The sequence below is a fragment of the Lissotriton vulgaris genome, chromosome 1_1, assembly GCF_964263255.1.
Source record: "Lissotriton vulgaris chromosome 1_1, aLisVul1.2, whole genome shotgun sequence".
Lineage (NCBI taxonomy): Eukaryota > Metazoa > Chordata > Amphibia > Caudata > Salamandridae > Lissotriton > Lissotriton vulgaris.
The window spans coordinates 1,103,628,280-1,103,643,169 of record NC_141685.1 but is presented as its reverse complement, the minus strand read 5'-3'; the positions used below and the strand labels follow the sequence as shown (position 1 = coordinate 1,103,643,169).

At 43.2% G+C, this 14,890-nt stretch overlaps 1 protein-coding gene across 2 annotated transcripts in view; it reads left to right on the top strand.

The window, feature by feature from the left end:
- LOC147748681 (A.superbus venom factor 1-like) overlaps window positions 1-14,890 on the top strand; it is a 1,130,076-nt gene that overhangs the window by 162,185 nt on the left and 953,001 nt on the right. For both annotated transcript variants that reach the window (XM_086963555.1, XM_086963554.1), the window contains exons 8-9: window positions 14,035-14,137; window positions 14,353-14,473. In XM_086963555.1, the coding sequence (XP_086819681.1) occupies window positions 14,035-14,137; window positions 14,353-14,473 (224 nt within the window). The remainder of the gene's footprint in view (window positions 1-14,034; window positions 14,138-14,352; window positions 14,474-14,890) is intronic.

Below are 14,890 nucleotides of genomic sequence, written 5' to 3'. Positions count from 1 at the left end.
AATCATTTCAGGAGCTGCAGTCTCTGTTCTCTTTATCGACCACGCAATTTCACAAGGATATGCAGCTCAGACATGCACTTGTGGCCTACCAAATTAACCTGCGTGGCCATCCCGAGTTTAGCCCCCTTATCGCCAAAAAGTTGATGAGTTCCCTGGAGAAATGTAGGGTGTCCTAGATTTATAAATCAATTTTCATGATGTCCCAGACAAATTCCTGGCCCTCAAACCCAAATGGAAATGGTAGATAGGTACACTAAACAAAGTGACTGGTGACACACCCGAATGGCTTTCCAAACCGTTGGCATTTCATCACGGCTGAGCCTTATCCTAACTACACTACTTATATACTACATACTACACACCAAATGGGCTCTGGAATGCCCACTGGATTGAACCACCAGACTCTTTTTCCTGCTCAGTGCTGAATGCAGACTTTTTCCACATGGTCTGCTCCTGTCCCGCAGTGACTGGGTACTTAAGGTCCATTGAAGAGGTGCAGTCAGAGGTTCAGGCCCCCCCCCCCTATTCTAATGTAATTCGACTGACACTTTAACTTCTGATAAAATTTTCTTTTATTGAATTCTTTTTTTTCCTTTTTTTCCATATATATTATTTTTTCTTCATTAAATAGGATATAATTTCCTTCTTAACATAATGATAACTGGTTGGGATAACGGAATACCGGATCCCAAAAAATGACTGAAAAGCTTGCGCGGTATATCTGCATCTGATGATTAATCTTCTTCCATCTGGGCACGTAATGAAATTAAAACCATATCAAGATCTATAATGTGTGAATGTAGATGTATTCACATAACGTGAGAATTGTCGTGAAGCAACAGGTATCTCAAATCGCCTGTAGATTTTAGGGCCAGATGTAGGTCGCCAATTACCGACAGGTATTTGGGATTTGGCATGTAGGGGGCATTTTATTTACAGAATCAGTATATTTACCGATTCGGTAAATTTACAGAATCAGTAAAATACCAAATCGGTAAATCTACCGATTCGGCATGTCTGTGTGTCACATGGCACACAAGCCAGAAACAGGGGTGCAACAGGGTGTCAAAGTAACACCCTGTCACCCTTGCAAATTCGGTAATTTTACTGATTCTGTAATTACAGAATCAGTATTTGCCATTGATTCCTATGGGCTTCAAGGCCCATAGGAATCAATGGCAAATACCAATTCTGTAATTACAGAATCGGTAATTACCGAATCTTACAGATTCTGTATTTTCACCGAATATTTTACCTACATAGCAATTACCGAATAGTGATTACCGAATCTGTAAAATTCGGTATTTACCATTCGGTAATTTGCTATTACCTACATCTAGGCCTTGGTTCCTTGTTTGATCTGTTAGTCTCTAATGTAAGGGCCAGCAGTCCAAAAGCGTGTTACTGTCAAAATGTGTCACTTAAAGATTGTATTCTTCACTTTATTATCGGTAACAAAGCGTCCCGTGGCATTTCAGCGTGGTGTCGTCCAGTTCCACGACACCAAGCTGAAATGCCACGTATTCCGTTATCCCTATCAGTTATCATTGATACAGAATATATACAGAATTCCTGAAGAAGGCATTGCCGAAACGCGTTGAATGGATTTTTTTCTGTATATAATCATGGACAACAGTATTGTATTTTATGAATTAAGAATTTTGTCTTAATAATGAAATTGATAATTTGTACATAAATCAATCTATTGTACATATATGTTAAGAAGGAAATGATATCCTATTTAATGAAGAAAAAATAATATATATGGAAAAAAAGGAAAAAAAAGAATTCAATAAAAAGAAAATGTAATCAGAAGTTAAAGTGTCAGTTGAATTGCATTAGATAAAAAAGGCGTCTATAGGATGTTTAAAAATATGCACAAAACCCGGTGCTAATATTGTGATTTTCAAAAACAAGCAAGAGGCTGTTTGCATAAGCACACAAAAATGGGGGCGAATGGTGTGAGTAATCCAGATTGGTTAGTGACTTGGGAAACTTGGGAGATGTCTGTCTTATTTTATACTTACTGTAGGAGTCTTGACATGTGCTGTAAGCCTGTGAGGGTACCATTAGATTGTGATAGTGCTGTTTTGCCTTTGTCCAGGAAACTCCATAAAAAGTTGGTTACAAAATAAAGGCAAATTTTACAAAGTACATTTTAAAATGTTATTAGTGTTCATAAGTTTTGCTAGGGCTTGAAGTAGCTTCATTTCTCCTTACCAGAGTGTCAAACCCTACACTATCTCTGAGAAGCCTGTTAAGTTTGAAAACCCCATTCCTGCTATGCACTTGCTTCATGGTATATTAGGTTAGCAGTGTGTGGCTAAATAGACATCATGTGTATTTACGGTATGCAACTCACTGAGTTATCTGGGCAATGAGCAAAGCTTTAGTTAGTGAGTGTGACTCCATTTGTAGTTCGTAATCCCTATTAGGCTGCTTAGGCTGTGTCTGAACTAGGCCTCATTACATGCATTACTTGCCTCAGCAAAACACTGTATTTCTTATTATTTTCTCTTCTGGTCAAGGCTGCTTCCCAACCTACTAATGAATAGGCCCTTATGCCTTCGCATACCTACCTGATTGTGCAGTTTTGCTCCCTCGTTAGGAGATGCTGAGGCTCAGCAGGTAACCTTGAGTTGCAGATAGCATGTACCCATTTGGGAGGCGGTAGCTCCTCTTTCTGTGGCCTCCTTTGTTCACGTTCGGCCCAGGCCGGTAACTTTCCACTGTGGGCGTGGTTGGAGGCTCTTGGGAAGAATCATTATGTGTTGCAGACTGTTGGGGAGTCAGTCCCTAGGCAGACATCTTAGGGTGCATGTCAGATTGGGCTCATTTGCAGAGCAATTCTAATAAAAGCTTGTTCGTATTCTCTACTATCTGACCGACTCTTCATTACTTGGGAAGGCATAGCAGGTGGTTGTAAATAACCCGGGTGGCTCCTAAGGGCCACTTCCTTCAGTTGGCGCCCGAACAGGAACCCCGCAAGTTGACCCGACTCATCCGCAATCAGGCAGCAGGGTCGGGGTTGCATCCGGTCGGATCGGGGTACCCCACATGATCGAGCTTGGTTCTCGCAGCTGTCCGTCCGTCTGATCGAGTGACTCCTAGTGGTCACCGGCTGGGGTCCTGAGAAGGCGAAACCTTGGAGTTGACCGTTTTGTCCAAAGAGTCGGCAGTGAAAAATAACTTGAGTCGAGCTGTGTGCATCAGGTGAGTGATTCGATTCTTGGAAAAATTGCGCCATTCTTGAGCGGCACGAGCCTACGGGTTGTGTCTTAGTACAGTCTTATGACTGTCTTGGTGCAGTTTCCGGACTGCCTTGCTTGAACAGCACGAGCCGACGGGCTGTGTCTTGGTACATCTTCGGGCTGTCTTGGTTTGAACTTGGTGGGTTTACGGACCCTTTTAAAAGACACAGAGTGTTTGTGAACAGTCTACCAGCTTAACAGGAAATTTGGCCTATTTTTTAAAAGGCTTGGGACTGTTTGCGAACAATCTGCCAGGCCAACTGAAAATTTGGTCTACTCTTGAAAAGGTTTGGTGCTAGAGCCTGTCTTCTTGAACTTGGTACAGTCTCCAGACTGTAGGGAGCGGTATTCGGACCGTTTTGGTTTGGTTCTTGAACAAATTTTCTTATTTATTTTTCCGTTTAATATTTTTGTTGGTGTTATACTTGTCCATTGAGGACAGCGCATGTGTCGTATATAAAGATGCCTAGTCTAAGTAAAGTGGGGTGTTTTGGATGTCGGTGTTGCTCCACTGAGGCTTGACTGGAAGAGAGCCAGCCTGTGCCTCCGGAGGGGACCACAAATTTTGATGTATACGTCAAGCACGGTATCCACCCTATTATGTTTAGCACATTGTGAAATAAATATAAGAGGGACAATTCTGAGTTACAATGGCCACTCACCGGCTTGTTTGATGAACAAAAATTTAATTTCTTGCAGGACAAATTGTTCGGTAAAAAGAACAGGCAGTCGATGTTTGATTCTGTAAGAGTATGGCAGAAGGAAGCAAAGCAGCAGCGTATGAGAGCAGAGAAGGAGACCCGGAAGAGACAGATGCAAACCATAATGCAGAAAGCAGTGGCCTACGAAAGGGAAAAGATAGAGAAAGGCATAGAATGTGCAGATAGAAAGTTTTGATTGCAGACTGATAAGTTCAAATTCAAATTCAAAATACTTTATTCGGTTAAAAAGAAGAATAACCATAAAAGTAGCATGAAAGGTACAATTTACAAGGGGTCAAGTAAGCATTATTTAAAATCACAAAAGAAAAACACCAAAATTAAGTACATTTGTGCAACATAGAAAATTAGTTCATTTGAATTGATTTACGACACTTAAAAACTGATTTTAAAAATTCGGCAAGTGAGGCTACCATAAACACAGTTTCCATTTTCTGGCACTCTAAAAACGCTAAGCGACATCTATATACATTTAAGACTGATAAATGTTATGTTACTAGAGAGGAAGTTGATGTTTCCATTGAAGAACTATTGGATTCTCGCCCTCCTTCAACTTATGCTCCTGAGCGGATATACCCAAAAGTTCCCACATCTCAGTCCTCGGCCCCTGGTGTCACTCTCCCTAGTATTTCCGCCTCTGGCCAAACTGCTTCGGCCTGAGCCGCGCCTGCTTCCTCTCTGCTCATGCAAGTACCAGGGGTGGGAGCCGTTAGCTCTCCTGTTCCATATATTGACTCCGTATCTGTTGTTATGCCCCCTTTCACTCCTACAACACTGTCTCCTTTCATGATGAACCTTTCTCTTCATCTGCTCTTTCTCCCTGAAGTATGACAACCCAAGCATTGCAGAATGGCGAGACCCCTGTATGTGGAATACATTAGGGAATGGGGCTGCAGTACGAGACAGCATGGAGAAAGTGTTGGTGCGTTCTAATGTGGGGGATGAGGAAAAGCAAATGGTGGCGAATCAAGCAGCTCAGTGGGCCTGGAATGTGATTAATAGTGTGGAAGATGTGTGGAACGTGATGAAAGATTATGAGCCCTTCCCACAGCAGCATGCTCTTAAGCACATATCGGCCACACTAATAGGACTATGGGAGCAGTGTTTTCAGGATGTTGCGCTGCAGATTATCTATGACATGCGGACAGGGTACATGCTACAGATATGGCTCCCAATGAGTTTTTTAACAATGTAACAACACTGGTGGGTTACTGAGGCAGACTGCTCCAAAAGGTTCGGACAATGGTAACCCAGTGCCTCACGAGGGAGGTCCATCCCATTTACCATCCTGAAATACCAGAACTGCGTGACTTCACGAACACTATAATTAGGCCACAAGTCGACGCCCGTTTTCAGGAATAGTGAATTTACACTCCGTGGAAGAGGAGTGTGGTCTTATCCCTAAAGAGCCAGTTGCCGGACCCACAGAAAATCCCACTGCATATTACAAAGAATTGACGGAGGCGGCCTCCTCCACAGTGATGACATTAGCTGATATAGAGTTATTTTCCGGCCTACTGGCACCAGTAGATATATGGAGGCAGGTTCATATGCAAGATCATGCACTGGAGTTGGGTGGCACATGGGATGAGATCAGGGCATGGGATAAGGAGCGTAAGCCAGTTGAGAAGCCAAAAGCGGAGCTCCTAGCTGTGCCGGGGCATATTATCACTTACATGAACTCCTTATCCCGCTGAGGCGAGTGGATTGGGATAAGCTGACTGTGTGTCGTTAGAAGAAGGATGAAAGTGTGTCTGATTTCTTTACCAGATTTGAAGGGGTGTTTTTAGACTTTAGTGGTCAGGAGGATCTGTCACTGCAAATTTAGAAGGTACGACCAAGAAATTTTTAGTTGATACAGGGGCTATGAATAGCTCTGTTTCCCATTCACTGCTCCCGGGGACAGCTCTGTCTGGACAAAATAATGTGTCTGTAGGTTTTTCAGGCATGCTGGTTGTTAGCCCCATTTCCAAACCTTTTGCTTTGACTATTGGCCCTTTCACAGTTGATTCACCATTTTTATTAACGTTGAAATTTGGGGAGAATTTTTGGGATTGGATTTGCTAAAAAGGTTGCATGCGATAATTTTTTGTTCCCAAGACGGCGATTACATGACTATTGGATCACATCTGGCCCGTGCTAAATAATGCCTCGCAAAGGATGGTCCCCTCCCCGCTGAGTTCAGCGAGGTGCCACGCACATTATGGGCTACAGGAGACACGGATGTGAGGTTACTTCAGATCCCACCGATCTCTATACAGATCAAAGACATGCTGTATTGCTGTGTATTCCCCAGTACAAGATATCCCAGGCAAGAGAAAAGGCCTTACTGCAAAAAATACAGGATTTGATTAAGTCTGGTGTGGTTGAAGAGACAGCTGCAAATGTGTGCAATAGCCCTATTCTTCCTATTCTTAAAATGACACCCTTGGACTCTTCTGATGCTCACCCTGATGGTTACCGCTTCATAATTGACCTTAGAGAGTTTAACAGAATAGTGGCTCCCCAGTACCCTGTGGTTCCAGACATTACCACAATCTTGACAATAATTCCCACATCAGCAAAATTCTTTTCTGGGATTGATTTGAAGAATGCTTTCTTCAGCATTCCAATCCATACAGATAGCAGATATCTGTTTGGATTTGTAGTAGCCGGAAGGAGCTTTAGATTCTACCGAGCTCCACCAGGCTATACAGAAAGTCCTAGTATCTATAGCCAAGCTTTGAAAGCTCAATTGGATTCTTTGGAACTTCCCCCTGGTAATGTGCTTTTGCAGTACGTGGACGACCTCCTTGTGGATTCAGAGACTGAGGATGTATTTGGCACACCATGGACACAAGGTGTCATTTACCAAATTTCAATATTGTCGACAGGAGGTCACCTATCTAGGTCACCTCCTGTTGAAGGAGGATCGCAGACCAACACCTGAAAGCATAGCTGCTATTACTAATTTGCCTGTTCCTAAGACCCAACATGAAGTGCGTGCTTTCATTGGTATAACTTCATATTGACGTCACTGGATCCCTAATTATTCCTTACTAACGAAATCCCTTCTTTACCTGAGCACCAAAGAAGTGCATGAACCCTTGCCTTGGACATCTGCATGCCAGCAAGCTTTTGAGCAATTAAAGGTTGCGCTTTGCTCTGCTCCTGTGCTTGGTACTCCTGATTGCCAGAAGCCTTTTGTGCTCTATATACACGAGGTGGATGGTTGCGCGCTTTCTGTTCTAACACAGGGTTTCGGTTGAAAGCAGAGACCCTGCGCTTATTTCTCTGCTATTCTTGATAATGTCGCCAGAGCCTTCCCGAGTTACCTGAGAGCTGCCGTGGCGGTGGCAGTTTCTATCAAACAATCGGCAGGGCTCGTCCTTGATACTGATCTCACAGTAATGGTACCTCATGCTGTGGATACGCTATTGAATAAGACAAAGACGCGGCACCTTACTAGTGAGCGTCTGACTGGATATGAATTAAACTTTGCTCTGCACATTACCATCAAACGATGTGCTACTCTGAACCCAGCTATGTTACTACCCCTCCCTTTGGAAGAAAAGGACAATGATGTCCATGATTGTTTATTTTGGACTGAGGAAGAAACAAAGGGACAGGTAGACCTGCCTGATGTTCCCTTATCTGACCCCCAAGGGGAACTATATGTCTTGCTTTAAACTACCAGATGGCAAAACCACTGCAACTTATGCGATCACAACGTTACATACTGTAGTTGAGACATCCTGTATCCCATAGCAATGGGCCCAAGCAGCAAAGTTGGTTGCCCTCCTTAGGGCTTGTGAGTTGAGTGAGGGACTGACTGTCAATGTCTACACTGACAGCCAGTATTCCTTTGGGGTAGCCCATAATTTCAGGCGCCTCTGGGTGGAGAGATGGTTCTTGACCTCGCATGGGTTGCGAATACAGAATGGTCCATTGATACATAGACTGCTGTCAGCATTGACACTTCCTGATAAATTGGCAATAATAATATGTAGCGCTCACAAAGCAGTAGCAGATGACGTTGGAAGGGGAAATGTATTTGCAGCTAAGACAGCTAAGGGGACAGCTAGATCAAAGATGAAAAAGATGTTTGTGGCTGGTCTCGCTAAGTGGGTCCCAGACAATGGAATGAGGACACATTAGAAAATGTCAGAGAAATACAGAGCGAGGCGGCCTTAGATGAACTGGCAATATGGGAGGAGCGTACCGGGCGTTGAGAGACGAGGATGGGTGCTGGACTGACTTGTCTGGGAAACAGATGGTTGCTGCCTGATTCCTATGTGCTCCCGGTTGTTACCATGGCCCACGGCCCAGCACACATCAGTGCCAAAGGAATATGTAATCTACTGGACCCAGTATGGCAGAACGATAATATATCTAAGGTAGCCACACACCTAGTGAAGCACTGCATTATTTGTATGAAACATAATCCTGGGAAAGGTACTCCTACACCCGCAGGTAACTTTGCACTGCCTTCCTTCCCTTTCAAGGTTCTCCAGATGGATTTAATCGAAATGGAACTAGTTAACAATTTGAAGTATGTGCTAGTAGTGATTTGTGCATTCAGTAAATGGATTGAGGCTTAGCCCACTAAGGAGAATACGGCTATGGAGATGACGAAGGCTCCTTTAAAAGAGTTTTTCCAACGCTATGGATTGCCAAGTGTGATCTGGAGTGACAACGGAAGTCACTTCAATTCAAAGGTCATTGACTTAGTGTGCAAAGGCTTGCATATTAAGCAGAAGTTTCATGCAGTGAACCACCCCCAGTCAGCAGGCCTGTTTGAGAAGTACAATGGTACTCTCAAACTGAAGTTAGCAAAAATCCAAGAAAGCACAGGATTGTGATGGCCAGATGCATTACCTTTGGCTTTGTTATCTACCAGGGCAACAGCGCCTTCTAAAACAGGGTTGTCCCCATACGAAGTGGTCTTTGGGCGCACCGCCAATGTCTGGGGCGTCCCAAGAACCAAGCGCTTCTCTGAGATACAGTATCCCCTGCTGTATGAGTTAACTAAATATCTTCGTTCTATCCACCAACAGATTCATGACATGCTGCAACCAGTACCAGACGGGCCCGGGCATCAGCTGCAGCCTGGGGACTTTGTTTTGGCAAAGAACTTCCAGTGGAAAGGTTTCCTGGAGCCCCGTTGGAAGGGGCCACTGAAGGTCCTCCTCGCCACCTGCACCGCAGTAAAGCTTGAAGGCCGAAAGCACTGGGTGCATGGAACCCACGTCAAGAAGATCCCTCTCCCACTTCCGTATGACTGGTGGGTGGGTCCTCAACTTCATTGCTGACCAGGAACGGGAGCGAGTGCCCCATTTTGTTCCTTTCTCTGATGCCCGATTGAGTTGAGCACAGACAGACGAAGAAAGCAACGCAGGCTTGCTTGAGGTGGTCCCCCCAGAGATAAGGCCTGCCCCAGATACTCCTGCTTCTGGTGCACAAGAATTTGAGTCTCAATGCTCACCTGACCCTGAGTTTCACCCCCTTTTTGTTGACGAAACAGTGCCTGGAGCCACCAGGTATAACTTTCGCCCTCGACGAAGAGACATGGCATCAAAGGGGCAGTCTAGGAGTTAGGGAAGGACTTGAACCCAGGTTGTAAGTACCCTCTCTAAGGTACCAGTGATAAGAATAAGGAATAGACATTGGTGCACTGGCCTGGACACTGGACAGGATTAGCTGAGGGTGTCTTCCCAGGAGGGAGGGTGCCCTATCCTGAAAGAAGAAGATTTGTTTTCCAGCAAGGTCTGCAATCATCCAGCTCTTCTGTGGGAGTGCTTCATAGCACCATCCTTGATGAACAATAGGAGTCTACCATTGAGGCTCTGACGAACACTGGGTAACTTATGCCTCCTGGTACTGTTGTAGCATTAGTGGCCCCAGTTTGTGAATATTTCCCTCTGATAATTATAAATTGCTTTTAACATTCTACAAATGTATCCATTTGGCCATGCAGTCATGAAGTAGGAACAGCACCTAGTGGCCCCACCATTACAGCAAAATAGTCCTGTGTGGTTTAGTTGGTCTACTGAAAGTAGGGTTGTAGTAGTGGTAGTCCTTCTCGTAGTAATGATAACACTATTTGGTACTTAGAAGAACAGCATCCTGTGCATAATTTGATAGGTAAAATACCCGGGCTCCACCTGAGCACTTGATCATTACACTGGCCCCGCATAAAGAGATACGTAGGCAGACCTATGTCGAGAATGCTTTTCTGCAGATGCTTTACCAGGTAGACAGTACCACTAATGCCACAAATTGTTGGGTGTGTGGGTTATTCCCCTTAGTTATGCACAAGAATGATTTACTGGTGTCATTGCCCCTGTCAGACTTGGGTAGCTGTGAGGCATGGTTCCAATTGCTTTCTATGGTGTACATGCATTATCATGTTGATGCTATGAACCTGGTACAGTCTGATTACGAAGCAGTGTTGGAGAATATAGTAGTACACCAAGGATATACACCTGGGACAGATGGAAAGGAGGGTACCCTACATCCTGAAGCTTGTGTGAATATTTGTGAAGATAATAAGAATGTCACTTGGTTACAAAATAAAATGTTGGATTTTCAAGGATTTAATGTCACTGAATACTTTAAATGTTTCCAAGAACGAAATATTACTGAAGACAAAGCCATGCCCGTCCCTGTGATCAATACAGCAGCTAGTTTCTGTGTTGAAGGTTTAGGGAACATTCCAGTAGGACAGAGCAGGTGTAACTACACATACCGATTAAATACTATTAGTAGCCAACCTTTGCTTACACTTCAAAATGTATACTTCGTTTGTGGGGAACAGGCTTAAACATGGCTTCCCAGGGGATGGTGTGGCGGGCGTTATGTCTCTTTCCCTTTAACTCCCATTTACATTTCACCGTCTAATTATCATAAAGATCATAGGCTACAACGTAGGGACCTATATTTGCATCGGGTTAAAAGAGTTGCCAACCCAGACGATATAGATCAGATACTACCCTGCAGCAAATTATTGACATAATGAAGGGCATTCTGGCATTCCGGGGCACCATGTTCAATAGCCGTAATATTTGTCACCTTGCCAGAGTAGTTGAGGGAGTTATTAATACTACTCCAGGTGTACTGACTAATCTTACAGTCGAGCTTCAGGCTGCGAGACTCGTTGCTCTTCAAAACCAGATGGTTTTAGATGTCATACTTGCTGATGGGGTTGAGACTGCTGCGTCATCGGCAGCAGTTGTTGTTTTTACATTCCTGATAACACCTCTAATGTATACTCTGCAATACAGAAATTACACAGGCTTGCTTCAGATATCCATTAGGATAACGGTTCATGGTCCCTCACAGGGTGGTTCTGGGGTCTTCTGAAATCATGGGGTTGGAAGATACTACTTGTCCTAATAGTAATTGCAGGTGTAATCTTCACATGTTGCCTATGTATTAATTGCCTGCCAGCATGTTGCACATATTGTGTGAGCAAGCTCACTCCTACCCCTGAATTGCCAGGATGTGATAATAAGGCCTCTACTATGATGATGCAGGATATACAGAACATAATGCTTATTGACGAAGGTATCTTTGAATACTAAGTAGATTTTGATACTCATGTGCTGCTTTATTCTCCCTTATCACTAGAGTGACTATGCATTTTCTTTCTCCCCCACTTAGAATTGTAAAGGCCATACCTGAAAGCCTCAATAAAGCATTTAGCCACCCATTCTAAAAGGAGGGGCTGTTAGGTTTGAAAACCCCATTCCTGCTATGCACTTGTTTCATGTTACGTAAGGTTAGTAGTGTGTGGCTAAATAGACATCATGTGTATTTGCGTTATACAACCCACTGAGTTATCAGGGCAATCCGTAAAGCTTTAGTTAGCGAGTATGACTTCATTTTATATTTCGTAATCCCTATTAGGCTGCTTAGGCTGTGTCTGAACTAGGCCTCATTACAAGCATTGCTTGCCTCAGCAAAACACTGTATTTCGTTATTATTTTCTCTTCTGTTCAAGGCTGCTTCCCGACCTACTAATGAATAGGCCCTTCTGCCCTTGCTTACCTACCCGAGTGTGTAGTTCTGCTCCCACGTTAGGAGATGCTGAGGCTCAGCCCGGTAACCTTGAGTTGCAGATAGCATGTACCCATCCGGCAGGTGGTAGCTCATCTTTCTGTGCTTCCTTTGTCATGTTCGGCCTAGGAGGGTAACTTTCCACTATGGGCGTGGTTGGAGGCTCTTGGGAAGAATCATTATGTGTTTCAGACTCTTGGGGAGTCAGTCCCTCGGCAGACATCTTAGGGTGCAGGTGAGATTGGATTCCTCTTGCTAATAAAAGATTGTTTGTATTCTCTATATGCATGGGCGAATTTTGCGGATTTGCGAACTCGCAATCCGCAAAATCCGCGAATTCTCGCGAATTTGCGGATTTTTTTTTGTGTTCGCGCGGGTTTCTGCCAGTTCGCGAGGGTTTTGTACAATTTCGCAAAACGCGAACTTACCTGTCGGGTCGCAAGTTTCGCGAACTTGTTGTTTCTACGTGTCCAGCCTGTTTGGGACACTCTTCTTCATCACTGCCACTCTCTGTCACCACTGCCAATCTCTGACTACTCATGCCACCCTCTGGCCTACCCATGCCACCCTCTGTTTCATCACAGCACCCTCTGGTTCTCCAGTCAGTGTACATTATTGTGGCAAAGCAAGCACACCTTCCCTGCCTCAAGTGACCTGAATTAATTTGGGGCTGATTAATGTGTCACAGAATATTTTTTTAGCTGGCACCTGCTTCCTTAGTGCTTCCTGATTAGTGATCTTTTGCACTTGCTAAGTGCTTTCATTGTTGCAAAATTAGTTACAACACCTGCCCTGCCCCAACTGACAATAATGAATTAGGGGCTGATTAATGGATTTGAACTTCCAGCCTGGCTCCTGCTTGTCTCCCTTAGCTGTAATTCAGGACCTTTGTGGCATATGTGTAACTATTCTGAGGTTCAGAGCAGGGTCACATAATAGTTGCAACTGGCAACTGAACTCTGGAGGGGCCCCTCAGGAAGCACTACAGGAAATGGCTACTAATGATGAGCCTGAACTTTTGAACCTGGTAAGTAGTTTCAGTTTTGCTAAGATCGTATTTCTGCAATTTTGCGTTTATTCGCGGGGCGCGAAGTTGTACTGGGAAGCCGCGAACTCACGCGAACAGTGCGAGCAAGCCATAAAATCCGCTGCTCGCGGATTTGTGGATTTTGCGGGAGATTCGCGAATCTCGCGGATGGCAAATTTACTGAAAATCCGCAAAATCTGCTAGCGAAACGGATTTTCCGCCCATGCTTAATTCTCTACTGTCTGACCGACTCTTCATTACTTGGAAAGGCAGAGCAGGTGGTTGTAAATAACCCAGGTAGTCCCTAAGGACCGCTTCATTCAGGCCTTGATAATGACTATACTTGGGATCTATTAATGTCTTTTCCAAAGGTCCTTTAAAAAATTGGCCTTTTAGGGTCTATTCTCCAAGGCCTGTAATACAGCCATATGACAATTCTGGTCTATTCCCAAAATCATACTAGACAACAATCGATCTGATCTGGTATAGGCTTAATGTTATACAACAGAACCATCAAACTATTCTAGTCTAGTCCCAAAGTCGTGGATAAGAGAGAATGATTGGTTTGTTCTGTCAGGTCTCAAAGTTATATAGCGGCAATCCATGTGATCAGGTCTGTTCTTAAACTATGACAAATTACAAAAAAAATCCAATCTTCTTACTTCCAAAGAATTTCTTGGGAATTATCTGTTTTCAAAGCCCTGAAAAATGTTTCATTTGTTCTGTCCTCTCCAAATCCAATTAAATAATGGTCCATGCAATGTTATTTATGTTTAAAATGTTTTTAAGCAGTGATATTTCTATTTTGGACTATACTTAAGCAAACTATTGGCATTGAACCATCAATCTGAACTGGCAATTCGCAAACTTCAACTAAAAACATCTCATCCTAGTTAACCTAATGTGGAATGCGTATGTATTTCAATGTATAGCCTTACGCTTGTTGAACTATACAATAAATACTCTTGCAGATAAACTGAACACTCTTCTCTTCCAACAGGTATCTGTACGGGAAGCCAGTAGAGGGTTACGCCTTTGTTGTTTTCGGGGTAAAGTTTGATGATGAAAAGAGAAACATGCCAACATCACTTCAAAGAATACAGGTAAAGTCTCCAATGGAAAATCATGTTACCTAGATGTCCACACATATTTTGTCAGTTTGTTTGATAATATTGCCAATGCACCGCTTATGCCTTTGCTCAATTGATATTAATGTGATTCCCTTACAAATATGAAAACTTACACATACACAGTGTTGCATCTACTAAATGTGGTCATAGTTCCTTCACCATATCAGCTCTGTATCATGTTCTTCCAGATTTCTGAGGGCAGTGGAGGAGCAACACTTACCAGAAAGATATTGACAGATCATTTTAAAAACATGTATGAACTCATCGATCACAGCATCTATGTTTCTGTAACTGTCTTAACGGCAGCGGGTAAGTGACATAAATTTGTGGAGAACAAATGCTCTTCTGACTTATGAAGAATTTAAGGTCTATGTATTTGCAGTGTTTCGATTCATATGAAGAATGAACTCTCATCTAGAACATTCCTACAGATCACCTAAATTTCAGGTCATCTATTCAGACCATCTACATCACCTACATTCTTGCATAGTTCATTAATTCATATCATCTTTATTAATATTAAAATATGCAGTTAATCAAGTCTTACTCCTTTTCCACTGGATCTCTACTAGGGCTCCCAGCTTTATGTAATGTATTTTTTTAACATTTCCGTATGCATTTATCCATATTTATTATTTCTTCATTTTATCTGTATTTATCCAAATTTATTTTTATAGCAAGCAAAAGAAAAGGCTGCAGCTAGTATTTTTTCACATTAATTTAAAT